The sequence below is a fragment of the Heterocephalus glaber genome, unplaced genomic scaffold, assembly GCF_053883595.1.
Source record: "Heterocephalus glaber isolate CG9 unplaced genomic scaffold, H.glaber_assembly_v1.0 deba00001531, whole genome shotgun sequence".
In the NCBI taxonomy this organism is placed as follows: Eukaryota; Metazoa; Chordata; class Mammalia; order Rodentia; family Bathyergidae; genus Heterocephalus; species Heterocephalus glaber.
In genome coordinates, this window is record NW_028258329.1 from 5334287 (window position 1) to 5360838 (window position 26552).

The window sequence follows — 26552 nt, forward strand, 5'->3', positions numbered from 1 at the left end:
AGAAGTTGTTCCTTCTCAGGACTCTTAACTCTCAGAAGAACCTAGTGGTCATTAGATTTATATTTAGTGATTACTATTGAGGAAAAACTCAGCCATGTGTCATGCAACTCTTGACTTGGTGGTTAATAAATCACTGGTTTAAAATATCCTTTTTTCCCTTTTTCTGTAGTGGTTGGAGAAAAGGAAAAGATAAATAATGCTGTAAATGTTCGAACAAGAGACAACAAAATTCATGGAGAGATTTCAGTAACTTCTGCCATTGATAAATTGAAGAATCTCAAGAAATCACGTACGCTAAATGCTGAGGAAAGGTTTTGAAGAAATTTCCTTGTACATGCTTCTTGTTTTGACCTTTGAAAAATGTATTTTTTCTTAAACAGTTAACATGTTAGTACTTCTGAGAACTTTCTACCCACTGATGGTTTCACTTATTATGGGGTCAGGTGACAAAGGAAAAATGAATGAGTAGATATGTATAATGTTTAATTCATTAATGTTTTCTGACAGGGATAAGAGGAGCAGCTTTGGACATTTTCCAATAATGTCTTCAGTGACCTTGATGAAATGTTACTCATTGAAAGAAGGAAACACTGGGAAATGAAAATTATAAAAAGTTATTGCTAAGATTTGTGAATTTCAAAAAATACGCTTCAGAGCTGGGGTTGTAGCTAGTGGTAGAGCACTTGCCTTGAACAGATGAGGCCCTGGGTTCAATCCCCAGCATTGCAAAAATGAATGAATAAATAAGTAAAAAGGGTTCAAATAAAAGTCTTCAAAGCTGTTTTGAATATGGAAAAAATCTTATTTTCCAATAAGATTATGTCTCAAGTATTTTTATGGCTGTTTATTACTAAAGTTCACACTGAAACTTTATTTCCCAAATTGGAATCATTAATTTGTTTCAACTAAGCAGCAACTGTAAGAAAAAACTAGTACTAAATATTGGGCTCCTGACAAAAGACTCTGAACCTTAAGAGAAATTCAGTCATGGAATCTTTTATTTGCACTGTAGGTTAAAAGTTGCAGTCTTAATGCTTCTAATTCATAATTCTTACTCATCTTTAGAGAAAATAAATACCCAAATAAAATGCATAATGGTGTTTCCAGTGTTTCAGTCATGGCCTTATATATAGTAAGTTAAATGATTTTTTTGATGGGATGACAGTTTACTGATATATGGACTCAAATGATTTCTGATTTTAACTAAAAAGTATACCTTACTTGCTCAGAACATAATTAAAATGGCTTTTGGTGAATAAAGAATTTAGTTATCAATCTATTTGAATATTTAATATTTATTGAATGTTTGGCAAGGTGCTGCAGAATTTAAAATAAATGCAAAAACTATCTCTTTTCAATATACTGGTGTTTCCTGGGGGATGTGAATAAATGGTCAACAGAACTATCATTATCAGACCTGTGTAGAAGCATGAAGTGAGATCATGATACAATTTTTAAGCTAACGTTTATCTGGGGCTTTTCCTGCGCAAGCACCATTCCATGTATTTTTTTCATTCATCAAACATGCAAATGAGGACGAGGGGAATCTGAAGACCCCAAGTGAATGACCTTGTGGCAGATGGACGGAGAAAGCCAAGCATGTTAGCTGCACCCCGCGAAGTGCCCTGGGATGTGTACAAGCAAGCGTTCTCCACAGGGCTGTGCGTGGACCCTCCTTCCACGTGAAAATCTCACACTCTGAGCTCTTGTCCCAGTCCCTCCGGGCTGTTCTGCTCTTCCCAGTCTTAAGAGGAATTTGCTCTAAGTAGCAAGCATCCCCAAAGACTTGCCCAGGGTGACACACCTAGGGCTGGCTGGGCGCCCGGATCCGGGAGGGTTGGGTCCCTTGGACTCCTGTCACCATGGGGCTGCTCTTTCCTCCGCCGTTGGGCCATTTTCCTCATCTGTAAGTAAGTACAAAATGTAATCATGTCGTCAGAACCTTCGTACAGGACCTGCAACAGCGTAGGAACTTTTATCTCTAAACTCGTACATACGCCCATGCGAGGGCGGCACCTTCCCAAAGGACTGCTTCCGCTTTCAGTCGCCTCAGGTGTGAATTCTGGTCCCGAGGTCATTTTTTCCCAGGCTCCAAGTGAGAAGAGGAGGGGCGCAGGCGGTGAGAGCAGGCTCTCGGTGTCGGGGCGCCACCACCAACCGCTTACTTCCGGCGGAAGAGAGGACCCCCCCCCCAAGCGCCCGGGGGACTCCCGCAGCCGCAGTGTGCCCGCGCTCCTCGGCCACGCCCCGGAAGTGCGGGCGCCGGCAAGATGGCGGCTGCAGCGGGGCCGCCGCGGGGCCTCCGCCACCTATGCCGGTTGCTGCTCTTCCTCTCCCAGTTCTACATTTTGTCGGGTGGTGGTGAGTTAAAGGCCGGGGGCTACTGCGGGCTAAGTGGTAAGAGGGTCCCCGAGCCGTAGGAAGGTCTGCGCCGGGCCCAGAGCTGACGGTGGAGCCGAATCCTGGCCGAAGGGGAGCAAGCGCTCAGGACTCGGCCCGGGCAGCGGAACTGGACCTGGTACCACCCTGTGTCCCCCAGTTGCCCGGAGACCCGAACCAGTGTCAGCCCTGTTGGCGTTTCCTCCTCTTAGCTTCCTGTCTTTGGGCAGTCAAGCCCGGAGGTTGTCACGAGGGTCGTGGCTTGGTGTGGTCCCTGCGTGTCAGCCGCAGCCAAGGCTTCCACACCCGGGCCAACGTGTTTCTCTAACTGTGGATCCTTAAATTTAGAGCACTCGCAGCCGCTGACTCAGGCAGTAAAGGATCCGGGCCCAACACGCACATTCACAGTAGTTCCCAGGGCAGCAGGTACTAGACATTTTCCATTCTAGTAAATGTGCATATTTACCTCAAGTAGTTTCTGTTTTTGATTTGAACATTTTCTTTTAGTATACAAAATTTACTTCATTTTTTATTTTTTATGTATTGTTTCTTAGGTTATGTGAATTAAGCGCAGGTAATAGCCGTCTCCAGTTTTGGTATTTGACTACTTTTTGACATCCCTGCCTCCAGTCTCCTGCGCCTTATGTTTGTCTCCTTGTTTCTGTTGTTTTCTCACTTACTCCATCAAGATATCCTTTAATCAATCCTGCTTTGCCTTCACAAAATTTCTTATATTTCTAGAATCCTTTTCATGGTGTTGAAGCTAAAAGGCTCCGACAATACTGTATGCATTGGGACGATGGGAGATGGACTGATAGACCCTTGGAGCCTAGGACTCAGGGTGCTGTTGAGAGATTGAGGAAATTAGTCACCCTTCTTGGGTCTTTGTTTCTTTAAGGCAGTAAGGTTAGTGTGGCTGCCGAAAGCCATTTCAGCTTTGGGAGTCTTTAGGTGTCCAGATTCAGCTGTGTAGTGACAATAACAGTAGAAAAAAGAGTGGTATTTTGTAAAACTGACCACTTAGTACATCAGCGTTTAATAAATGGAAACTTTGGCTCTGTGGTTTCATCCCTTTAGAGTTCCATTGTTTCAGTGACTTACTATGGGCAGAGGTATTTTACCTATTATTTGGTTGTAAAAAACGGTGACATACTTGAATTTAAGATGCATAGTTTTCAGAGAAAGTATAAAAATCCTAGGTTTTTTTAAAAGCCCATCTTCCTTCTCAATAATACTTGCAATTTTTATCCTCTCAACTGTTAAAAATATATTGCATACCTGGCAGGACTGGCTGGAATAAAGTTGAAACTTACTAAACAAATTATTAAAATAGGGAATTTTGGAACTTTGGTAGTGTAAAAGTGTAAATTAGCAGACTGGCATATTGAAGTACCAGTGTGGAGTGGTGGCAGAGAGTGTTTTCAAGGATCTGTGCGCAGGCTGTCAGTGGCCTCATTTCCCAATCAGTGAACTCATGAAAAGAACACCGGACTGGAAATGGAGGGGTTTGAGTTTAGGTTCCAGGTTTACCAGACTCTATGGAATTTTTCATAAACCCTCTTGAGTCTAAGGTTTAAGTTTTTCATCTTATAAATGGTCAGGTGTTTGAGCTACTACCTTATACCCAATATTTTCTGCACATTATTTGCACATGAGCGCCTTTAGTCTTCATGACCACTTGCAAGGCAGGAGTGAAATACCTTTTACCAGTGTGCTGCTCACAGGGCACAGAGTTGGCTGGTGTCAGGCCCTGCTTTAATTGTAGTTGCCTGTGCCGCTGACTCCCAACTTTGCTTTTTGCATTCCAACACAGCACAGTGTCTCAATGATAATGATCATCTCTTCACCTTAGAAAATTGTCTTCCTCTGTTACTCTGATTAGTATTAAAAAAGAATAAGCCACTCTCTCACCTCTCACAGAAAGTACCGAAATCCCACCTTACATGATGAAGTGTCCAAGCAATGGTTTGTGTAGCAGACTCCCTGCAGACTGTATAGACTGCGCGACAAATTTCTCCTGTGTCTATGGGAAGCCTGTCACTTTTGATTGTACAGTGAAGCCTTCCGTTACTTGTGTTGTAAGTACTGTAGCTTGCTAATCTGAATCAGTGCATTGTAAATCTCAAGTTAAAAGTGCAGTTTAGGGAGTGGGATGTAGCTCAGCAATGAATGCAGTGAAGTATCCTGTGTTCAAACCGAAACACTACAAAAAAAAGTTTAGTCTTGTGGACAAGATTCTGAAATAATTTTTATATTGTAACTGCCCTGTAAGACATAAAGCAAAATAAATTTTAATATCCTTCATTCCTTTCCACATCAGATTGCTGCTGTTTCACTCACAATGGTAACTGACAAGCTCTTTTGGTGTGGGCTGCATATATGTGTGTGACAGAAATGCTGCTTTGTAGAACTTGGACATCTCAGTGTACCTGAAGCAGGTGTCCTTCCTTCAGATGGGTTCTTAGTAGTGAGGGATGGTGTACAGAGGGGCTGGTAAGGTCTTCATACTGTGGATGAGTTTGTGATGGGGTCAGTCTTCTCACTGGTGGGAAGATGGGTTCAGTCAATGCTGGAATGTCTGGGTGGCTCTCTGGAAAAAAAGGAAGTCAGTCCCTGCCTTGTCCAAAATTAATTCCAGGTAGAAGTATACTTGGGAGGAACAGACAATTACCTTTGTTGAGGGTCACCAAGGTGCAAGGTGGGAGGAGAGTCTAGGTTCCCTGACCCCAGCCTGATGCCTCTAAGCAGAGTGCACTGGCTTGCTTTCAAGTTCCAGATCTTCCCTCTCATCTCCTGGGAGTCCACACCAGTGGCTTCTTACTGCTGCTCCCACCCCTGGAGCGCTTGGCATGGTCAGCCAACAGGCAGCCCAAATGAGAAGAACTACCTAACAGGTAGCAATTCAGACTGCCTGTTATGTGGGTTTTCCAAGCCCTGAGGTGCTGCACAGCTAGGTAGAGCTGGAGAAGAATTGGAATGAAGAAGCGAGGCAGTGTGCTCTGCTTACAGAAGGATCGGGCTGGGGTCAGGGCACCTGGGTTCTCCCGACCTGTAGCTCAGTGACCTTCAGCAAGTGTACTTTTCTGTTCCTTCGAGCTATGTGACTAGGATTTATAAAGTAACTTTTCCCCTTTTTTCTACATTACAAAAGTACACATCCTCATTATAAGAAAGTTAGCTAAGCAAAAAGAAAGTTACCACCCTGAAATAACTTGCTATTTTAATGTGAGTTTGTGTAGAATTTTTCCCATATGTGGACTGTATATATTTGAGTGTATATTTTTAGAATTATAGATCATGCCATATGTATTTGTTTACATACCTTCTGTTTTGGTACCCGTTTTTCTGTCATTTACTGCTAGATTCTAAATACAAATGTCTTAGAAATGTTGTACCATATGACTATATAGTCTATTGACATAATGACAAATACCATATTATGATTGATTAGCCCATGTCCTTTGGAACATAGGATCAAGACTTCAAACCCCAAAAGAACTTCATCATCAACATGACTTGCAGATTTTGCTGGCAGCTTCCTGAAACAGATTACGAATGCACCAATTCCACCAGCTGCATGACTGTGTCCTGCCCCCGGCAGCGCTACCTTGCCAACTGCACAGTGCGGGACCACATTCATTGCTTGGGTAAGTCGGAGTTCAAGGAAGTTTGGGAGAAAAATAATTTTTCTCCAAGTTTACTGAAGGGACCTTAACCAGAAATTTTAAATTTCTGCTGAAAAATACCAGCAGGTGAGCCTCATTAATAAATTCAATGGGTTAAAAGAAAATGTCCAGAAAATATGCACTTATTAAATATAATGTTGATAAAACAAAGACTAAGGTCGAAAACAGCATTTGGATTTTATTCAAATTAATGAGTGGTACAGTACTAATACTATTGCAGCTAAGTGCTTTGTATTCTTCTCAGGTAACCTTTTGAATTTTATCATCTACTTCCTCTTTAAATTTTTCTTAATGCTAAGATAAGCTTTGATACTAATAAGTTGTGTATGTAATAAAATATGCTGTGATACACCATGCAGGAGTGCAAGCTTTAGCTGTGTATAGAATGACATCAGGCTGTGGTCTGAGACTCTTCTTTCCTTTCAGCATTATGGCTCTGAGGTTCATCCTTGGAACTCTTCTATTTATTATTTTTACTTCTGTAGGATAATCTATTGTAAGATTGTAGCACAGTTTATCCATTCTCATAGGTATTTAGATTATTTGTTATTTTTAGTCTTGGCAGCCACTGTTAAAACTTCTGTACACAGCGCCCAGTTGCACATGTGCAGGTGTGTCTAGTGTATACTGTCCTGCAGGTATTGTTTTCCAGAATGGCCTAAGTTACATCCCACAAACAGTAAAACATTATTTCGGCCATATCTTTTATCTTCATCTTTTTATTAAAGATTTCTGGGATTCTTTTATACTTTTGATTTTAATCATAAGTGTCCCTAAAACTTTCCCAAATTTTAACTTTTCCTCTCCACGTTCTTTGGAGAATATTTTGATGATGATTGGAACTTTAAAAATATAGGTAGTGTAAGTTGTTAGTCTTTTTATAGTTAACCTTTTTTGTTTAAGTCTTTTCCAACCCAGGTTTATAAAGATAATTTCCTGCATTTTCTTTTAAAAATTATAAATTTGGCCTTTTACATCTAAGTTTGTAGTCCACCTGGAATTGGTTTGGGTAGATGGTGTGAGGTACGCAACGTGGATAAGCCAGTTGTTGCGATCCATCTGTATGTGACCCCTGTGATAGGTAAGATGTTTTGTGTGGTTCTGGTTCTGGGCGCAGTCTTCCTCTTGGTTGTTTTATCTGTCTCATCACCACACTGTTTTATTTACTCTTAACTTCACCGAGTCTTGATATCGGGTAAGCCATTTCACATCCTTCAAGCTGTAACCCTGACTTCCCTGATTTAAATGTTAAGTCTATGTTTATTGATGATAAGTGCTATTAACTGTAGTAAGCATTGCTTCCTGTAAAGAGAGGTGACCTCTTATGTTCTAAATTACAAAGCCATTAGTTAAATTAAGTCTCTGTGGCAGTGTTTCTGTATCCATGTTTCTATGCATAGTGTTTTCATTTTTCTTTTTTGTAAGGTAACCGTACTTTTCCCAAAATGCTGTACTGCAATTGGACTGGAGGCTATAAGTGGTCGACTGCTCTGGCTCTAAGGTAAGCTTTGGTACTAATAAGTCAAAAATGCCATTTAGAGTTCTGTGGAATCTCCCAGACATTATGCTCAGCCCGGATTATCGTTCACTCAGATCCTACCATGTGTGTTAGATAGACTCTAGGAAACATGGCTGCAGGAGGTTAGATGCTCAGACCAGTCCCTTTGTGGAGTTTTAACTACAGGCATGTTAGCTTTGCTCCCAGGATGCCTGGGTCCTCTGGAGATGACTTTGAGTCATTGTTATAGACTGTTAGAACTAGCCAGGGTTTGCCATCCTAAACTTACATGAATCAGTGAATTCCTCAGACTATTTAAAATGTGTAGGTTTATAATTGTATGTTTTAAATTTCAAGTAACTTTCTTATTTAAAAAAGAGCTTATGGACCGGGGATTTAGCTCAGTGATTCCACCACCTGCCTCGCAAGTGCAAGGACCCAAGTTCGATCCCCGGTAGCAAAAAAAAAAATTTTTTTTAAAAGAGCTCAGTGCTCAAAACTGGAAAAATAAAGAACAACATTAAAATTACCTGTAAGTTTGCCATCTTGACAAGTATGGCACTGTAACCCTTACGTGAAAATGTACATGTAATGCTAAACTTTTCAACAGTTTTAAAAGTCAGTGTATCAGTTCTTCCCACTGAAGAGAGTGGCAGCCAGGACCCTGGTTAAATGGTTAATTAAAAAGTTAGGCTGTCCACATTTGAAGTCCTAGAGCCTGAGACCTGACACCTGCCGTCGTGCGCTGTGAGATAGGGGAGGACTCCTCAGCCTTCTCACTGTAACATCTGGGGCACATTGTTTGTCGTGGGGCTGGCCTGTGCATAGGGGAGTGCTCAGCAGGTGCTGGCCTCTGCCTGTTACTTCTGGTCAGCGACTTCTCCCACCCTCAGGGGTAACCACAGGATGTCCCCAGACATGGCCAGCGTCGGGGGCAGGTAGTCCCTTGTTGGGAACCACTGCCTTAGGGCTGGAGAAAGAAGCGTCTTCTCTGGCCAGAAAGTATAATGAAATTAAAGATGAATCCAAGATAGGAAATTAGATATAACAGAATAAAATTTGGTAACTGGCCATATATGATCTTGGTCTACAATGGTTCGGATTAAAATGAACCACTGACTTTTAAAAAAAACTTACTTTCGATTAATTTTAGAAAAAGTCACAGGAATGTTAGAGAGTTCCTATATACTCCTACATTGTTAATGTCTTACATTACTGTGGTACATTTAGCAGCCAACTTTTAAAACTTAAGAGCAGCTGGGCTGGGGATTTAGCTCAGTGGTTTCGCCACCTGCTGCGCAAGCACAAGGACCTGAGTTCGATATCTGGTCCCCGCCCCCGCCAAAAAAAGAGCAGTTTCCTTCTCAGAGCTCCCTGTTCTTTCTTTCAAAATACCATAAATGAGATAATGTCTGAAGCTTTGCTGCAAAGTACCTTTGTCCCTCGTCATCTTTGGAGTATTGTTTTCCAGACCCACTTTGCTACTCAAGGCCCTTCTGTAAAGTGACATAGTGTTTGCGTATAACCTGCAATGACCTCTTGCAGGCTCTAAGTCACCTCTAGAGGACCTACAGCACCTAATGCAGTGTGGATGCTGTGTAAGTGGCGGTGGTACTGTGTTGTTGAGGGAAGGACAGGAAGAAAAGCCTGCACATAATCGATACAGGCAGTTCATCTTCCCAGGTGGCTTTTCTGCGCGCTTGGTTGATCGGTGATGCGTGGCCCCCTCCAGGTGTGGAGGGCTGGCAGCTCTGCAGTTGGGGTCGGGCAGGTGAATACTGTCCACAGTGGGGTTGGCCACATGTGGGGTATTGTCCCAGTATTGTTAGATCTTAGAGTTTGAGGGAACCATAAAAGTTGCTGATTTATACCAAAAGCCTCAGAGAAGGCTGACAAATGAGGTCACTTGATTTGAGTCAGCTGAATGTGTTAGATTGCAGCTCCTGACTGCAGGCCGCATACTTTCTGTCAGACTGGCCCTGCTTGGAGTAAAAACTGAGATTGATCCCCCCACCCCGTCTCTTTCTCTTTCTCTATTTCTCGATTGAACCCAGGCCCATCACACTGAACCATATCCTCAGCCTTCTCTTTGTGACAAGGTCTCACTAAGTTCCTCAGGCTGGCCTTGAACTTGTGGTCCTCCTGCTTTGGCCTCCCAAGTGCTGTAATAACAGGAATGTGCCACCTCACCCCGCTCAGTTATTTTTCTGTAAGAGGAAAAAATACCAAATTTCAGCCTAGCTAACACTTGTATGTTTACCCTTTTTGATGTTGGGTATTGAACATGCTAAGCCGTAGGTTTCCTTCTGGCAGTAGTCTTCTTGCCTGTGGTTATTTGGAGTTGTGACTTACTTGGTGAGTCTGCCGTGAGTGTTCTCGTTAGGGGTTGTGCCAGTTTCCAGTGCTGATGGAGTCCCTTCCGCCTTGCCTTCGCAGTATCACCCTTGGTGGCTTTGGAGCTGACCGCTTCTACCTGGGCCAGTGGCGAGAAGGCCTGGGCAAGCTCTTCAGCTTCGGCGGCCTGGGGATATGGACACTGCTAGACGTCTTGCTGATTGCAGTTGGCTACGTGGGCCCAGCAGATGGCTCTCTGTACATTTAGCTGTGGCTATGTGCTTCCAAGAGGAGCGGCGCTTAGAGCATGTGTTTGGCTGTAGGAACTGATGTGTTATGAGTGAGGTATTTTTATGTTTTTAATGTACAGTATCTGTACTTTGCTTGCCTTGATGAAGGTAAAATAAAGAAAGGAAACACTGAACTGTGCTAACCAGAAATTTGTTTTTATTTGCCCAAATTTTTTTTCTGTGAAAAAATATAACTTAGAGCCAGGACAAATTCTGCATGGTTATAAGTCCATCTAATTCCAATGACATTAGTTTTATATTGATATTGTATAAGTCACACCATGCCCCTTGTATCTCTAGTCTGCCTGCCATCTGCCTTGAAAAGCCTTTCAGCTGGGCCTGTAGAGACAGGTTTTTATTCTGTTAGCGGAATAGAGTCACCTCCCTATGCTTCCGTCATCTATCAGCTTTGTGGTGTAGTCTCATCTTTATAAAGTAAAATGCACAACTTTTCTGTCTGGTTGCCATGATTTGAATTTTGTTAGTAATATAAAAGTTTGCAAGAGTACTGAAAACTTTAATAAAATACAAATTTAAGAAATACTGTAGACCTGTTTCTGTATTAAAATTATCTTGACTAATTTGGCAGGTTACCTTTTTTATTAAGAAGTAAAATATTCCTCAGGACATTACTTGATTTCAACAGATAGAGTGATAATTGGCTGGTTTATTAACACAAATGTTGGAAAATACGTTTCATTGTGATAAATAATTGAGTTGGTACAGATCTGTTGTAGATCCTTAATTGGACAGAAAAGCAATCCAAAACGGATTTTACTCAAAGTTGCTTTTGAAACGTCTAAAATTTCTTAGCATTCTTCCTCTCAAATTTGAGTATCCGAGTACTACTTTTCAAACAGCTTGGGTGTGTTCATAGCCAGGAGACATAGCTACTACCATAGCAGGTCCGGAAACTATAAAATGTATTGGGAATCTCATGAGACCAACCTGTTTTTGCTTCCAGATTATTTACTAGTTACAGGTTACTTGAGAGGGGAATTAAGTCGCTTTGATGGCAACTTGCTGAAGACTGGACTTTTTTTGGAAGCTCAGCATGCAGGCCCCTGTGTTTAGGGAGGGAAAGGGTGGAGAGCAGTTCCGCCCGTGGTCGCTAGGTGGCGCGTCCCCAGAGCATTTGCTCTCTGGCTGTTTTCAAAACCGCTCCTTTAAGTTTTTTCCCAAGAATTGTTGCAGAGCATGGGCAGTAGTTCTGGCTGGGAGTAGCCCATTGTGTGTGTGCCTTTCTTTTCAAGGGCAAATGAGCACTTTTAGCCATAAGACTCTTGGTTGAACAGCCATTTCTTTAGAAGAGGAATTTTCCCTGGGGGCAGAGGGAGTAAAAATGGTCAAGATAGACTATGTATATAAATCAAACCCCCAAACTGAAGGTAGCCGCTATGCATTACAAACACTAGTAAAAATAAGGAACTTTTCCTTCAAGAAGTCCCTTTGCTAACTATAATAGTAACTTCCTCACTGTACTAGTAACCTTTGCTCTGTGTAGAAGAAACACATTTATTTCCCTGTTGAGTACCCACACAAGAGGGGCCAGGGAATGGAGTTGGGGAGGTTACTAGCTGTGCACTTTGCTTGTGGAGGAAATAAGTAGCAGCTTTCTCCATCTTTACGGCCTAAGTTATATGAAGCTGCAATGTGTGAAAAGTGAAATCTCAGAGGTTCTCAAGAATCCACGACAGGAGACATGAACATTGTTCCTAAACCCTAAAAAATTAATATGTAGGAGCCTTTAGAACCCAAGGAACATAAGCCAACTAGGGATCCAATCCTTTTGGTGGAGCTGGTCTCAAAGACAACTAGTAGGATATATGAAGAGATTTTCAAATACAGTTTAAACACGCAAATAATAGACGATGCATGGCCCCTAATAGCGCAAAATAAAACACTTTCAAAGGGTACTTAGGGGGGTGAGGGTAATCTACAAATCCCATGGGCCTCTGCTGACAGCAAAGTGCTATGTTTGGGTCTGGCCTTTAGGTTCTATTTCCATGCTGTCTTAGTCCATTTAGGCTGGTCTAACAGAATAAACTGGATGGCTTACACACAAATTTATTTCTCAGTTTTAAAGGCTGTGAAGCCCAAAGTGCTGTCAGGTTTGTAGTCTGTGCCTGTTTCCTTACATTGCCTGTGTCCTCGTGTGGTGTTAGTGGGAGGGGCTCTCTGGGGCCTCTTTAATAAGGGTATTAATTCCTTCATGAGGTCTCCACAACTATGACTTAATTGTCTCCTAGATCTTGGGGCCTAAGATTTGGACATGAACGTTTTGATGGGTGGGGAACAGATATCAAGCATATATGCTGTGGGCTCTGATTAGGAGGTGTTAGAGAACCTCTTCACACAGGCTGGGAACAGTATAGGCCAGCCTTCCTCTACTGATGCTTCTCTGGATACTCAGGATTTATCCCTGAGGTGTGCTATCTCTCATATCGTCTTTCAGTCTCTGCATTGCTTCCTCAGCACTCTTGGATTTACCCTAGTCATTCCTCACAGGAAGGTGCTATGTTATTTATTTTTATCTCTCTTCATCCCTAGCACAATGTCTTGCACACTGACGCCCTCATATAATGCTGAGGAAGTTAATACCCTGAGTGTCTTGGAGGTTTGAAAGAGGTTGTGTAGAATTCCCGGGACTTGGAGTCAAGGTCACTGTAGAAATGTACAGAAATTGGCTTTGGATAAATACTTGTCTCTAGCACCATGTTAATCCTGATTTCTGCAAACCGCTGAGGAACAATTCTGTTTTATGGGGCTTATAAAAAGATATTTTTAAAAGATCTTATGCCTCAAGATTTTCAGATGTAAAAATATCTTCTCTATGCCACACCACTTTGCTTCACCATGATTTGCTTTATATCTTATGCCAGAACTGCATTTATTTTTGGTGTATCATCAGCTAAGGAATTTGCAAATGATTTTTTTCCCCCTGTCAGCAGTGAGTAGAAAATGAGCTCTATCTGCTATAGCTTTTCAAATACAATATTGAGAGAGCTCAAAATGAAGAGAATCCTTTATCCCTGCTCTGAAGCTTTCCCTATGTCTATGACATATTCAATGAGAGCACTTTCAATTAACTGTCAAGTGTCACAGAATGTAGAGGGTATATGACTTAATTTCATTTATTTATATTTATTGTTTGTGCTGAGGATTGAACTCAGGACCTCCACATGCTAGGCAAAGTCTCTACCACTGAGCCCTTAAAATTTTTTTCTATGTACTAATGATGCACACAATGTTTTGATGTGGTGAAATGATTCCTATAGTTAAGAAAATATTTCCCTCATCACACATAGTACCTTTTGTAGTATTTATAGCCCTTGTTATGGCTTAAATGTGAGGTGTCCTCCAAAGACTCATAGATGGAGGGCTTGACCCCCAAGGCAGCAGTGCTCAGAGGTGAGGCCTAGCGAGGTGATTGGGTCGTGTGCGATTAATTCACTGATGGTGAGTTCATACTGAAGGGGCTCCTGGGAGGTGGAGCCTGTGGGAAGAAGTAGATCACTTGAGTTGGCCATCTCTGCCACCCTCCTCTCCGGCTCTTCCTGGCTGTCACAGAGTGAACAGCTTTCTTCTGTCAGGTCCTTCTACCATGATGTTCCTGCCATGGCACCAGCTGACTATGGACTGAAACCTCCGAAACCGTGAGTTAAAATAAATCCTTCTTTTACGTTGTTTATGTCAAGTATTTGGTCTCAAAGATGGAGAGTTGACTAAGTCCTGATGCTGTACATTATAACTGTTTGCTTGCTTGCTTTGTTTGTTTGCAGTGTTGAGGATCAAAACCAAGGTAGGCAAGTGCTCTATCACTGAGCTACACCCTCAGCCTCTGAAAGCTAATTTTAAAATCTAGGGCATCTTAGATTTGAACCATTAGAATTATCTCTGTAAACATATTGGGTTTTTTGGTTTTTTTTTTTTTGAAAAATTAGGAAAGTTTGCAAAAGAGACAGAGACATAATTTACCAAGAGCCTCCGTGAAGGCAGGCAACCTCTGGTTCTCTACTGTGGTTCATCTTTGAGGGCCCTGACTGGAACCCAGGAGGTGCACAGTGATTGTCTGATGAATGAATAATGAGAAATCTCCAGGAGCAAGCTAATCACCTAAAAGTGCTGCTGAGATTTTTAAAAAAGTGGTAGGGTGCAGCTGGATCATAGCATCTGTCTTTTCAAATAGTTAATGACACAAACACAGTATAGTAGAAACCAGCACATATTTCTCCCACACACACCCACCCACACATACTCACTCAAAAGCAAGCAAAAATATTAGCAGCAGACAAGCAAATGCTAAAAATGTCCAAAAAATGGCAAGGGAAGAAAAAAAGTATTGCTCCAGTGAGCAAAACTACTCCCACAAATGGTCCTGGTGAATCAGCAAAATTCAGGGGCTCTCAGTGGCAAGAGAAATAGATTTATTGGGAGGAAGGGAATAATATCTTTCTCTTTTCCCTGTTACTGCTGAGGGATGAAAAGCATTGCTGGGATGAGACCAGTGAAAGAGGGCTAGTGAACAACCAGGATAGGTTCTCCGATGGCTACCGAGGCTCCATGCTGAACCAGAGAAAGAAAGCCTGAGATGAACCTCACAGGACCTGAAATCCTCTGTAACCCAAAGAAGGAAACCTTGGTTCAAGACAGTAGAGGATCTGCGTGAAGAGTGCTCACTTCAGCAGCACACACACTACAATCTTTGTAAAGAAACCAGAGGCCACATATTCCAGTAAGATACGGGCCAGCTGCTTCTCAGTTCATTCCTATCTGACCACAGAACATTGAGTGGAACTCAAGGTACAGTTTCCAAAATGTTCAGAGAAAATCCTTCCCAGGCTTTGCAGACACAGCAATAAATAAGTTCTTTTTGGGAGAATATATTCTTATGTACAAAAATATAAGTACAAAGATATTGATTCCATTGAATCTTTCCACCACAGAGGGGAAATTAATTTGTCCTCACGGAGAGAGACACATAGTATGGGTATGGATTTCCCTTCCCTGGTCTTAGTCACTGTTTCAACAAGATTGCTTCTAATCAAAGAACTCATTTCACAGAAATATTAATAAGGCACCAAGTGTGAATTCATGCTAAAAAACAGGAAAATGGCCCTGACGATATCCAGACTATGGTTGTAACCGTAGACATAAAAAATGCACACAGCAAACAGGCAGTACTCCCTTGTACCTCCTAGCTTCCTAGAGTGGAAGTTTTGGTCATTGGTTTGAGACATCTCTCATTTTCTTGATTTGGGGTGGCGGTGGTGGTAGTGGTGGTGGTAGTGGTGATGGTGGTTTCATTGGTGGTTCTGTCTGTTTTGTTTTGTTTTTGATGCAGGAGATAGAACACAAGGTTTCACATATGCTAGGCAAGCACTCTACTGCTGAGATATATCCCCAGCCGTCTCATTTTCTTATCTAAGTATTTAATGCCATAAATGTCCCTCTAAGCTTTTTGAGGTACAGCTCATAAATTCTGTTGTGTATAATTAAAAATATTTTATAATTCCACTTTTAACTTCCTTTTGGACCCAAGGGTTATTTTAAAATGTACTTTTTAATTTCCAAATGTATGAGGATTTTCAAGATATATTCTTGTAATTAGTTTTGGGTTGAATTTCATTGTGATCAAAGAATAACATTTTATTATTTTAAGTCTCTTAAATTGCTTGGTTTGCTTATGGCTCAACAAGGTCCATCATGATAAATGTTATATATGCACTTGAAAGGAATGTGTGTAATTGTGTTTTATAAATGTCAATTAGATCAAGTTGGTTAATAGCATACTTTAGTTCTAGATCCTTGAAAATATTCTGTCTACTTATTCTATGAATTACTGACAGAAAAGTGCTACATGTCTACAGTGTTCCATCAGAACAACATCAGAATATACATTCTTCTCAGCTGCACACAGAATGTTCTTCAAAATAGATCACATAGAACATGCTTAAATAAGTACAATGAAATTGAAATTATCGCATGCATATTATCAGATCCTAGTGCAGTGAAATTGGAAATTAATGGCAAAAGAAACCACAAGAACTTCATAAACACATGGAAAATAAAGAACACCCTCCTGAAAAACCAGTGGGTCACAGATGAAATTAAAGAAGAAATCAGACAGGTTCTACAATTAAATAATGCCACTGCAAATGCCACAATTAAAGGAATACAATGAAAGCAGTCTTACAAGGGAAATTTATAGCAATGAATTGCCATAGCAAAAAAACAGCAAGTTCAAATAATTAGGTTAACCTAATGTTGAACCTCAAGCTTCTAGAAAAAGAAGAGCAAGCTAAGCCCAAAGCTCATATGATAAAGTTATAAAGGTCAGAGCAGATATTAATGCAATGGAGACTTAAGAAAACAATGTAAAGAATGAAGGGAAGAGTTGGTTATTTGAAAGATTAAATAAAATTGGCAAACCCTTAGCCAGTCTTATCAAAAAAAGGAAAGTAAAGACTCAAATCCAAGCAATTGGGAATGTAAAGGTGAAGTCACAACAGATCCTGCAGAAATCCAGAAGATCATCAGTACCTACTTTGAGAACCTGTATTCTGAAAAGATGGAAAACACAGAACAAATGGACAGATTCCTAGATACATATGAATTACCAAAACTGAATCAAGATTATGTAAAAATTCTAAATAAACGAATATTAGTCAATGAAATTGAAGATGTAATTGAAAACCTACCAACAAAAATGCCCGGCCCTAACAGATTCGCTGCTGAATTCTACAAGGAATTTAGAGAAGATCTAATGCCACTACTTCTCAAACTCTTTAATGAAATTGAAAGGGAAACAATACTCCCAAATTCATTCCTAGAAGCAACCATTACCCTAATACTAAAACTAGAGAAGGATCCAACCAAAAAAAGAGAACTACAGGCCAATCTCCCTAAAGAACATAGATGCAAAAATCCTCAGTAAGATACTGGCAAACAGAATGCAGCAAATCATCAGGAAGGTTATACACCATGACCAAGTAGGATTCACCCCAGGGATCCAGAGATGGTTCAACATACAAATCAATAAATATGCAAATCAGTAAATCTATTACACCATATTAACAGAACCATGGACAAAAACCATATGATTGTCTCAATAGATGGAGAAAAAGCATTTGACAAAGTCAACATCCATTCATGCTAAAAACCCACAGAAAATTGGAATATATGGTCTTTATGTCAATCTGATAAAAGCCATCTATGACATACCAACAGCCAACATCATTCTAAATGGACAAAAACTGAAAGCTTTCACTCTAAAATCATGAACAAGACAAGGATGTCCACTGTCACCACTCTTATTCAATATAGATGTGGAAATATTAGCCAGATAAATTAGGAAAAAAGGAATAAGGATAAGAAGAAAGAAGTTAAATTATCATTATTTGCAGACAACGTGATGCTCTACACAGAAAACCCCAAAACTCCACCAAAAGACTCCTAGAATTAATAACCCAATTCAGTAGCATAGCTGAATACAAAGTCAATGCTCAAAAATCAATAGCATCCTGTACACAAATGACAAACTTAGTGAGAGAGAAATTAGGGAAACAATACCTTCTACAATAGCATCCAGAAAAATGAAATACCTATGAATCTAATGAAGGAAGTAAAAGACCTTTATATGGAAAACTACAGTACTCTGAAAAAGGGGATCAAGGAGGATATCAGAAAATGGAAAGGGTAGGCAGAACCAATATAGTGAAAATGGCCATACTTCCAAAATTGTTACACAGTTTAATGCAATCCCAATCAAAATTCCAACAACATATCTCACAGAATTAGATAAAACAATCCTAAAATTCATTTGAAAGAGGCCTAGAATAGAAAAAGCAATTCTGGACAACAAAGGCAAGACAAAGTGCATCACAACCCCTGACTTGAAATTATACTGCACAGCTACTGTGAAAAAAAACAGCACGGTATTGGGAAAACAAAACAAAACAAAAACAGACCTGAGGATCAGTGGAACAGAATAGAATCTGCAGAAACAATTCCAAACATACTCAGCCACCTTATGTTTGACAAAGGAGCCAAACACTTTCACTGGAAGAAAGATAGCCTCCTTCACAAATGGTGCCAGAAAAACTGGCTTTCCACATGCCAAAAATTAAAATTAGACCCATATCTCTCACCAGGTACTAAACTCAAATCAAAACAGATCAAAGATCTAAATATTAAAGCAGAAACACCAAATCTGCTGGAAGATAGAATAGGTAGAACTCTTGAAGACATTGGTGTAGGCAAAGACTTTATGAGCAAAACCCCAATTGCACAGGAAATATGACAAAGAATCAACAATTGGGATCTCATCTTATTAAAAAACTTTTGCACAGAAAAAAACAAAACTACCAACAGTGAAGAGAAAACCCACAGAATGGGAAAAAATTTTTGCCAGCTCTTCCACAAACAAGGTACTAATATCTAGAACATGTGAAGAACTAAAAAAAATCAGATCCCCCCCAATTTAAAGACTCAGCCCAGAAAATGGACATCTGAAATGAACAGATACTTCTCAGATGAAGTAAATGGCAAATAAATATATGAAAAAATGTTCAACATCACTGGTCATTAGAGAGATGCAAATTAAAACAACATCAAGATTCCATCTCACTCCAGAAAGAATGGCTGCTATCAAGAAATCAACCAATAACAACTGCTGGTGGGGCTGTGGGGAAAGAGGAACCCTGCTCCACTGCTGGTGGGAGTGTAGACTGGTGCAACCACTGTGGAAATCGGTGGAGATTCCTCAAAAACCTAAAACTAGAAGTCTCATTCACCCCAGCTATTCCCCTTCTAAGTATCTTCCCAAAGGTAATAAAAGCACCATACCACAGTGATAGTTGCACACCCATGATTACAGAGGCAGTTTGTAATAGCTAAATCTTGGAAACAGCCCAAATCCCTGTCACCTGATGAATGGATAAAGATTTTTTTTTTACAATGGAGTACTAGTCTCCCATAAAGAAGGATAAGCTTGAGATATTTCTAGCTAAATGGATTTACCTTGAGATCATACTCTTAAGTGAGATAAGTCAGACACACATGTTTAAATACTGCATTGTTTCTCTGGTGTGAGAAACCAAGAATGAAAATAAGGACCAAAATGTATAATAGATATTGGGAAGCAGGAGGAAAATGTTCAAATGAGAAAGGGAACAAGGCAGGGGGGAGGTGAAAGGAAAGAAAGGACACGAAAAAAGAGAATAAGAGGAAAAAATGGGGACAAAGATTTTGTAAATAAGGAGTAGAAGAGGGGTTGAAGGGAGGGGAGCAGAATGGGAAAAACGAGCAGCAAGATCTACCATGCACAGGTATACATTCCCCAGGATGAATGTGATCATTATGTGTATCTAAAATGTACCAGTAAGTAGAACAATTACTGAAATAGAAAAATAGAATAGTGTTGCAGTTTCCAGTCATCATGGAGAATGTGTATATTTCTCTCTGTATTTCTCAATTTTTTCCTCATTCACTTTGAAACTCTTGTCAGGCGTGCACCTTAAGGATTGTAATGTTTTATTGTGGTAAACTGTACGTAACCCTAAGAGTTATCATTTATCCATTTTTAGGAGCATTGTTCAGCAGCTTTAAGTACATTCCCATCATTGGGCAACTATCACCTCCCTCCTCCTCTTCCTCCTTCTCGTCTCTTTCCCCCTTCATCGATCTGTTTTTGAGTTCAATGAATCTCCAGTTTATTGCCAAGCTCATCCAGTGAGTTTTTAACTTCAGTTACTGTATTGTACTCTTTGTTATGTAATTTTCCTTGCTTCCTTTTTATATCTTCTATTTATTTGCTGAGGTTTTCTCTTATTTGTTTTAAGAGTTTTCCTAATTGCTTACCAAAGCACTGTTATAATCACTGCTTTAAAATCTTTTTCAGATAATTCCAATATCTGAGTCATTTTAATGTTGGCACATTTTAATTATTTTTCCCATTCAGGTTGTTAAATGAGAAAGACCTTGTTTCTTGGCATGATGAATTGTTTTTTTATTGTACTCTGGATATTTTGGGTATTGTGCTATGAAACCTGTTTAATGTTTTTCTCTTCCTTTTAAATTCTTTTTCTGTTTAGGTCCAGAGTGCAGGTTCTGGTAGAGGTGTAGCTCAGCTCCCCACTGGAGTTCAACAATGCCATTTCGATGAAAACGGAGTTCCAGGCTCTCACTAGTTTCTTTCAGATGGATGTCACTTAACCATGGGGTCCCTGAAGAATAAGCTGTCATGATATGAGCTGCCTGTTGAGAGCAATATCTCAGGGGACAGTGGGTGGCCTGCAAGAGCGGAGACCTTCAATCCTCTGACTGCAAGTATGTGAATTTTTTTAATAAAATGGAATACTACTCAGCCATAAAAAATGAGAAATTAGAGACATAGCTAAATGGATACACATTGAGGCAATACTCTTAAGTGAAATAAATGGGACACACATGTAAATACGGAATAGTTTCTCTAATGTGAAAAACTGAAAGGGTAAATTAGGACTAAAAGGTATAATAAATAATGTGAAATAGCAAGTATGTGAATTTTTAACTGCTCCGTAAATTTGGAAGAAGACCTCAAGATCCAGAAATGATCACAGCTTCTCTGACACATGCATTGCAGCCTGGTGAGATCCTGAAACAGAGAGCCCTGCTAAGCAGCGCCCAGAATACTTATCCACAATATTTATCCACAATACTTATCCAGAATACTTATCCATACTTACGTTGTTTGTAAGTTTCTGAATTTCTAGCAATTTGTTAGACTGAAACAGAAACCGATGGCTAATTTTGAATATCAAGCTGAAAGATGCCCAGGAGATTGGTAAAACCTATCTGGGTGCATCTCTGGGTGTTTCCAGAGAAGACTGCCCTGTGGGAAGAGCCCCCTGGATGAGAAGGAACCACCCAACAGGTTACGGCCTAGGTGGAACAAAAGGGAGGAGGGGGAGCTCACCCTCACGCATGCTCAGTCCTTCTTGAGCAGGTTCGTTTTCCCAGGACTCTGACCATGAACAGCAGAATCCAGGTCCTTTGTCCCAGGCTCCCTCTGAAGGCTTTCAGGCCTTCTGCCTCAGGCTGGGGCCACATCCTTGGCCTCTTTCTCATTCAGAGGCTTCCTGTTTTGCTGAGCAGCTGCCAGTTTCCCTGGCTCTCTAGGCTGCAGACAGCTGCTGTGGGACCATTCTGCCTCTGACTGTGTGAGCTCAACCAATGAAGCCCTGGAAGAGCTTCCGCTATCATTTTCTGAAACAGTGGAGCTGCGGGCAACAACTTTTCTTAGATTGACTTCATAGCAGAACACTTTTATTCTATTTTTGTCCCTGAAAAGTTGTTTTGCTGAATTCCAGGCGACAGATTTTGTTTTGTTTTGTTTTCCTTTCAGCACTTATCTTTGCTCTTCAGCATGTAACAGTCCCTCTTTTCTCTGTGTCTTCAAGCATTTATTTTCACTTCTGCTTCAGGCGGTTTTGCTATAATGTGTGTAGATGTGTGTGGTTTTCCTTTGCTGGTGGCGATGGTGAAACTAGTGTTGATTTCTTCCTTTTTGGTATTTATTCTGCCTTGGGTCCTCTGAAATGCTTGAATCTGAATTTTACTCTTTATTTCTACTGTTGCAAAATTCTTGGCTATTAAACTTCTTGGCTATTAAAATATTCCTTCTGCCCTATTCTCTCCCTTTTCCTTCTGTGACTCCAGTTACATATCTGTTGGGCCATCAGTGGATGTCCTTGAACGTTGTATTTTACTTTTGTCACTTTTTCTCTTTGAGTTTCTGCTTGGATAGTTTCAAGTATTCTGATTTATCTAAAGCTATATTCATTCTAACTATGTGTCTGTGAAAAACATTGTTGTCTGTGATATTATGTAGTTCATTCTTATAATTTCCATCTCTAACAAAACTCTCCATCTGTCCATGCTTAGATGTATTAAGAGGTTAATTAATAGTTTTGTTAGTTTTCTGTCTTCGTGTTTCAACTCTCTAGGTCCTCAAGTCTATTTTTGTTTATTACTTTAGGTTGCTTTCTCTTTGATAAATTGTAATTTTTTGTTGGATCCTAGACATATTGTATAAAATAGTACAGACTGGGATAAATAAATAATACATCAGCAAATTATTGTGCCTGTTGTAACTGGACATCAATAGACAAGTCTGAGTCAATCTAGTTACGAGTTGAGCTGGGTATGGATTTTGTTATTTGCTTTTGTCAGGTACCTTCGGTGCTGCTAAAACTTCAAATTTCTCTAAAGATGGGATGCTACTACCTTGAGCTTAGATGGGGACTGGGATGCAGGATGGTTTTTCTGTGTTCCTGTTGCTTCCTTGGCCTCTTAGCCGTTCCTGATGCCAGTGCAGGAGGGGCCCTTTGGGTACTCTTGCCTGACCTTCAGGGTGGAGGGTCTGTGCTGTTGCCCAGTGCTAGGCTTATGGTACGTGAGTATGTAGCCAGAGTTCTTTGTTGTCCTGGCCCAACCTCATTCTTAAATCCTGAACTTCAATGTGGTGCTTTCCCAGCTTTCCTGCCTCTTTCTTCCCACGGCAGCCAAATTCTGCCTTGAATCTGTGGCTGTTCACAGGCAGGTTTTTCCCACCCACCACCCCCAGTGGCAGCAGGCTTCTGTTTGATATTGCTATAAGATCTTTGGCCCTGGTTTCTTGTCTTCCCCCCAGAAGTGGGAAGGTTTTTCTTCTGTTCCCTTCACAGTTGCGATGCATCTTTCCCTGTGTCCTTGGGACCAGAGGTTGCAGACCCTTCTCCTGTGCCTGTGGGTGGGAGTATTTGCCGCCCCTCTGTCAGTGTCTTAGGCTTTTGCTGCACAGCGGGGAAGAACCTGGGTAAGTGGGACAGGCTTTGTGCCTGTCCACCAGTGGCTGATTTTTCCTGCACTTCCACATTCCCTTGGCAGAGAGAGAGCTTTCCAGTCTCCTGCCTGATCCTGATCCTCAAAGATCTTGCAAATGAGTGCGAACTCCCTGAAGTCTGGGTTCCCTGGCTATTCCAAATGTGCATCCTAGCCTTGACTTGGCTTTTAATTATTGCTAAAATTTAGCTGACACCTTCATACCCAACGGTGGCCACACATTTCCCCGTTCTCTGCCTGAGATAGGTCATAATAGGTGTAGCACAGTTCTCCGGGTGGTCTCCCACTTTGGAATTTGGCTTGATTGCCTTGCAACCTCAGATACTTGAAAAACTAAAAAGAATTAAAACTTTGGTTCATTATTGATATTTTCATTATTGCTGTGGAAGCTTCCCCTATCTTAGATGGAAGCAAGAATGAACTATTTAACATGAGATCACCAACTCATTCTAATTTGCCTACTGACCCATCTGTCAAGGACACTGTATGATTTTTAAAGATTATATTCTTCTATATTTATAAAATTACTTTTAAAGAGTTTTAAAGCTATGTTTAAAAGCTGTAAATGATTTGCTTTTCTTCTCATTTTGTAACCTAGTAACCAAGGTCATTAATGAGAATCACAGTTAAATTTTTTTCCTTTGAAAAATATTTAAGAGTCAACACATAATGAGAAGGGTTTTGTTTTCTTTCTCTTTCCTTTGGAAATTCTTGAATTGTCTCATTTTAAATTTATATAAGCTCCCTGCAACCAATTAGGCAGCATCTCCCATAGATTTTAAGAGACCTTACAAAATGTCGTTTTCGTTTGTATTAGATCTTTTTATCCAGGCTAGTTAGTTCTGGAGTATGCATATAATGAGAGAGCAGTTTTGTGATTACTCAATCTTCCAGTTTCTGTTTCTGTGGCTCACATCTTAGTGGCCTAAAACAGCCCCTCATTTTCACAGATCCTGGGGAGGAGACCTTCAGATGGGCATAGCAGTATGGTTTGTCTCTGCTCTGTGATTCCAGGGGCTGCAGCTGGAAGGCTCAGAAGCTCAGGCCAGGAGCTCACAAGGCTCATTAACTACTTGCCTGGAGGTTCTCCACATGGGGCTCTGCATGTGATCTCTCTGCGTGGGTCTGGCTTTGGTCTTGGTATGGCTTGGATGTGACATGTCCCCGCGGATTCATGTATCGGAAGCTTGTTCCCCCAAGTGATGATGCAAGAGGCGGTAAGACCTTTAAAAGGTGGGGCCTTGTAGCCAGCGATGAAGTTATTTTGAAGGTGTTGTCCTTGGAAGAGATTAAAATAGTTCTCATGGGATCCTGAGTTCCACAAAAGCAAGTTGCTATAAAGAAGCAAGCCTGATCCATGAATTGCTCCCTGAATTCCTGTCTCACTGTGATCTTGACCCACCGCTGTGACACCATCCACCACGAGGTCCTCATCAGAGCTGAACCAATGCCAGTGCTATGCTCTTAATCCTCTAGAACTGTGAGCTAAATAAATCTCATTTCTTTGTAAGTCCCCAGCCTCCGTTTTCATCAAAGTAACAGAAAATGGGTTGTACAGGTTTCTGGACGGCGTGGCAGTTGGCTACATGGCAGCCGTGTTGCCCGCTCAGCCTTACTCCAGAGGTCCTGCAGGATCATCGGCATCACAGTCTACTCACTGATCCAGGTACAATGACCCATCCCAGTTCCCGAGGAACAGACATAAACGCCAGCTCTTTCCTGGGAAGGTAAGAAGATTCAGAAAAGGCATAGGAAACTAGAAATAGCATAGTGTACGTTTTAGAAAATAGTTTGCTACAAGAAAACTCCAGGCTTTTAAGAGATGGAGAAAAAAGGAAAAAGAAAACAAAGATGAGGGGAAGCTAGCTACGACTTCTTGGAAATCTCTCAGAATCTTCTAGTTCTTTTTCCCTGTGACTGGGATTGGACAGTAATTACCAGTTATTCTTTTGCCTGTGATATTGCATGTGCCCCTGTTAAAAGAGTTCCTATTTAATTTGTTTTGTCCAGGATTTGTTAATCCTGTGTCCCTTCTAGGGCCATGCCAGTTAGCTAGGTTTTACCACAGCTCTGCCCCTTCCGGCCCTACCACAGATGGATTGGTAGGAGGAAGTCAGAGGCCTGGAGTGTCCTTGTCCAGCACAAGTAATTTTCATCACTGAGCACTTTCTTTGTCAACCTGGGATTCCAAAAATCTAGGTAGTTGAGTGTAGAACCTGAATTGAGTTTAGAGGTCTCCTGATGTCAAGGGAAGAACACTGACCATTGGATCATTAGGATTTTCTTTTTCTGTTTTAAGATACCTCTCAAAATAGCAATCCTGTCTCTGTCAAAAGCTTTTCAGAGTGAATCCTGTGAGTACAAATGATCTTTGATGAAATGTAGTCAGACCCGTGGCATTGTATCCACACATTCAACCAATGCAAGAGAACATATTCAGAAAAAAAATTGAAACAGTACTGAACGTTCACATGCTTTCTTTTCCTTGTCATTTCCCCCTGGACAATACAGCATTACAATGATTCGCATGGCATTTGCCTTGTATTAGGTGTCATAAGTAACCTAGAGATGATCTAAAATATGCAGGAGGGTCCATGTAGTTTATATGCCAATGCTGTGTCATTTTATGTAAGGGACTTGAGTTGCAGATTCTGAAATCTGTGAATTTGGTGTCTGTGGAGCTTCTGGAACCAATCGAGCCTGGATGCCAAGGGATGGATGTGATGCCATTTACACGAGTCAACTGTTATATGAAACCCAGACCAAGCTAGTATTGGCCTATCTGTGGCACTGACTTGGGCTGAGATACTCTCATGAGAGCTGTGGTGCTCAGTAAGAACAGTGTGTCCACAATCCCATGTCTTCAGAACCTGTCCCAGAGCCACCTGTCATCAGGCTGGACTCAAGGACCCTCCTCTTATCTGTCTGCTCTCATGTCTTGAGTGTTGTTTGTCTTAAGAGGCCATCTGTGGGACAGGGCGGCCCTTGGAGCTGGTTCAAGGAGGGACTCGTTGGATTTACTTCTGCCCTCTCCCTATACACACCCTCTTACAGTTATCAGCACTCAGTGGACTGAGAGGCGTGAGGAAATGTTCAGATCTTAGCCTCAAACTAACCCCTAACAGATGGTAACTTACGCAATTTCCAAATTAGGGCTCCAGTCTGCAGGACCAAAAGTCTCCTCTGCATCATAATGAAACCCACCTGTTGAAGTCCAGCAACCAAGACCACCAGGGACACAATCTGCTATGGTTTGGATGTGTCCCCAAAAGTTCATGTGCTGGAAACTTGATCTCCAAATTCACATGTTGATGGTATTTGTGGTTGAGACCTTTGAGAAGCAATTAGACGAGATGAAGTCACGAGGCTGGATTCATGTGATACATTGGTGACTTTAATACAAGAGGAGACCTGAGCTGGCTGGCATGCTTACTGTGTCTCACTGTGTGATGCCCCGGCCACGCAGCAGGACGATACTTGCCAGATGCTCCTGGACTTTGC

General features: G+C 41.1%; 2 protein-coding genes and 1 long non-coding RNA gene across 14 annotated transcripts in view; 2 read left to right on the forward strand and 1 right to left on the reverse strand.

Annotated features, from left to right (window-relative positions):
• Window positions 1-1279, forward strand: part of Tars3 (threonyl-tRNA synthetase 3) — a 56436-nt gene extending 55157 nt beyond the window's left edge. For both annotated transcript variants that reach the window (XM_021264741.2, XM_004852666.4), the window contains one exon: window positions 170-1279. In XM_021264741.2, the coding sequence (XP_021120400.2) occupies window positions 170-318 (149 nt within the window). In that variant the 3' untranslated portion in view covers window positions 319-1279. The remainder of the gene's footprint in view (window positions 1-169) is intronic.
• LOC106010008 (uncharacterized) lies at window positions 981-2167 on the reverse strand. Its single transcript, XR_001183972.3, has 2 exons — window positions 1998-2167; window positions 981-1904 (listed from the first exon to the last, which is right to left on the reverse strand). It is a non-coding gene; the product is annotated as an uncharacterized LOC106010008 (long non-coding RNA).
• Window positions 1899-24561, forward strand: Tm2d3 (TM2 domain containing 3). 11 transcript variants are annotated; one of them, XR_002397462.2, is made up of 9 exons: window positions 2224-2361; window positions 2728-2805; window positions 4300-4457; window positions 5852-6026; window positions 7491-7566; window positions 13781-13843; window positions 14666-14990; window positions 20282-20516; window positions 24066-24561. XR_002397462.2 is itself a non-coding variant. In XM_004852668.4 (6 exons), exons 1-6 carry the CDS (start codon window positions 2271-2273, stop codon window positions 10163-10165), a joined length of 744 nt encoding a protein of 247 aa, XP_004852725.1. In that variant the 5' UTR covers window positions 2226-2270; the 3' UTR covers window positions 10166-10728. The 11 variants fall into 11 exon arrangements, 3 of the variants coding, with proteins under 3 accessions (XP_087044410.1, XP_004852726.1, XP_004852725.1); XR_015441649.1 differs by lacking the exons at window positions 2728-2805; window positions 4300-4457 and adding an exon at window positions 19775-19919 and having other exon boundaries at window positions 1899-2361; XR_002397464.2 differs by lacking the exon at window positions 2728-2805 and having other exon boundaries at window positions 2209-2361.
• Window positions 24562-26552: the final 1991 nt, after the last annotated feature.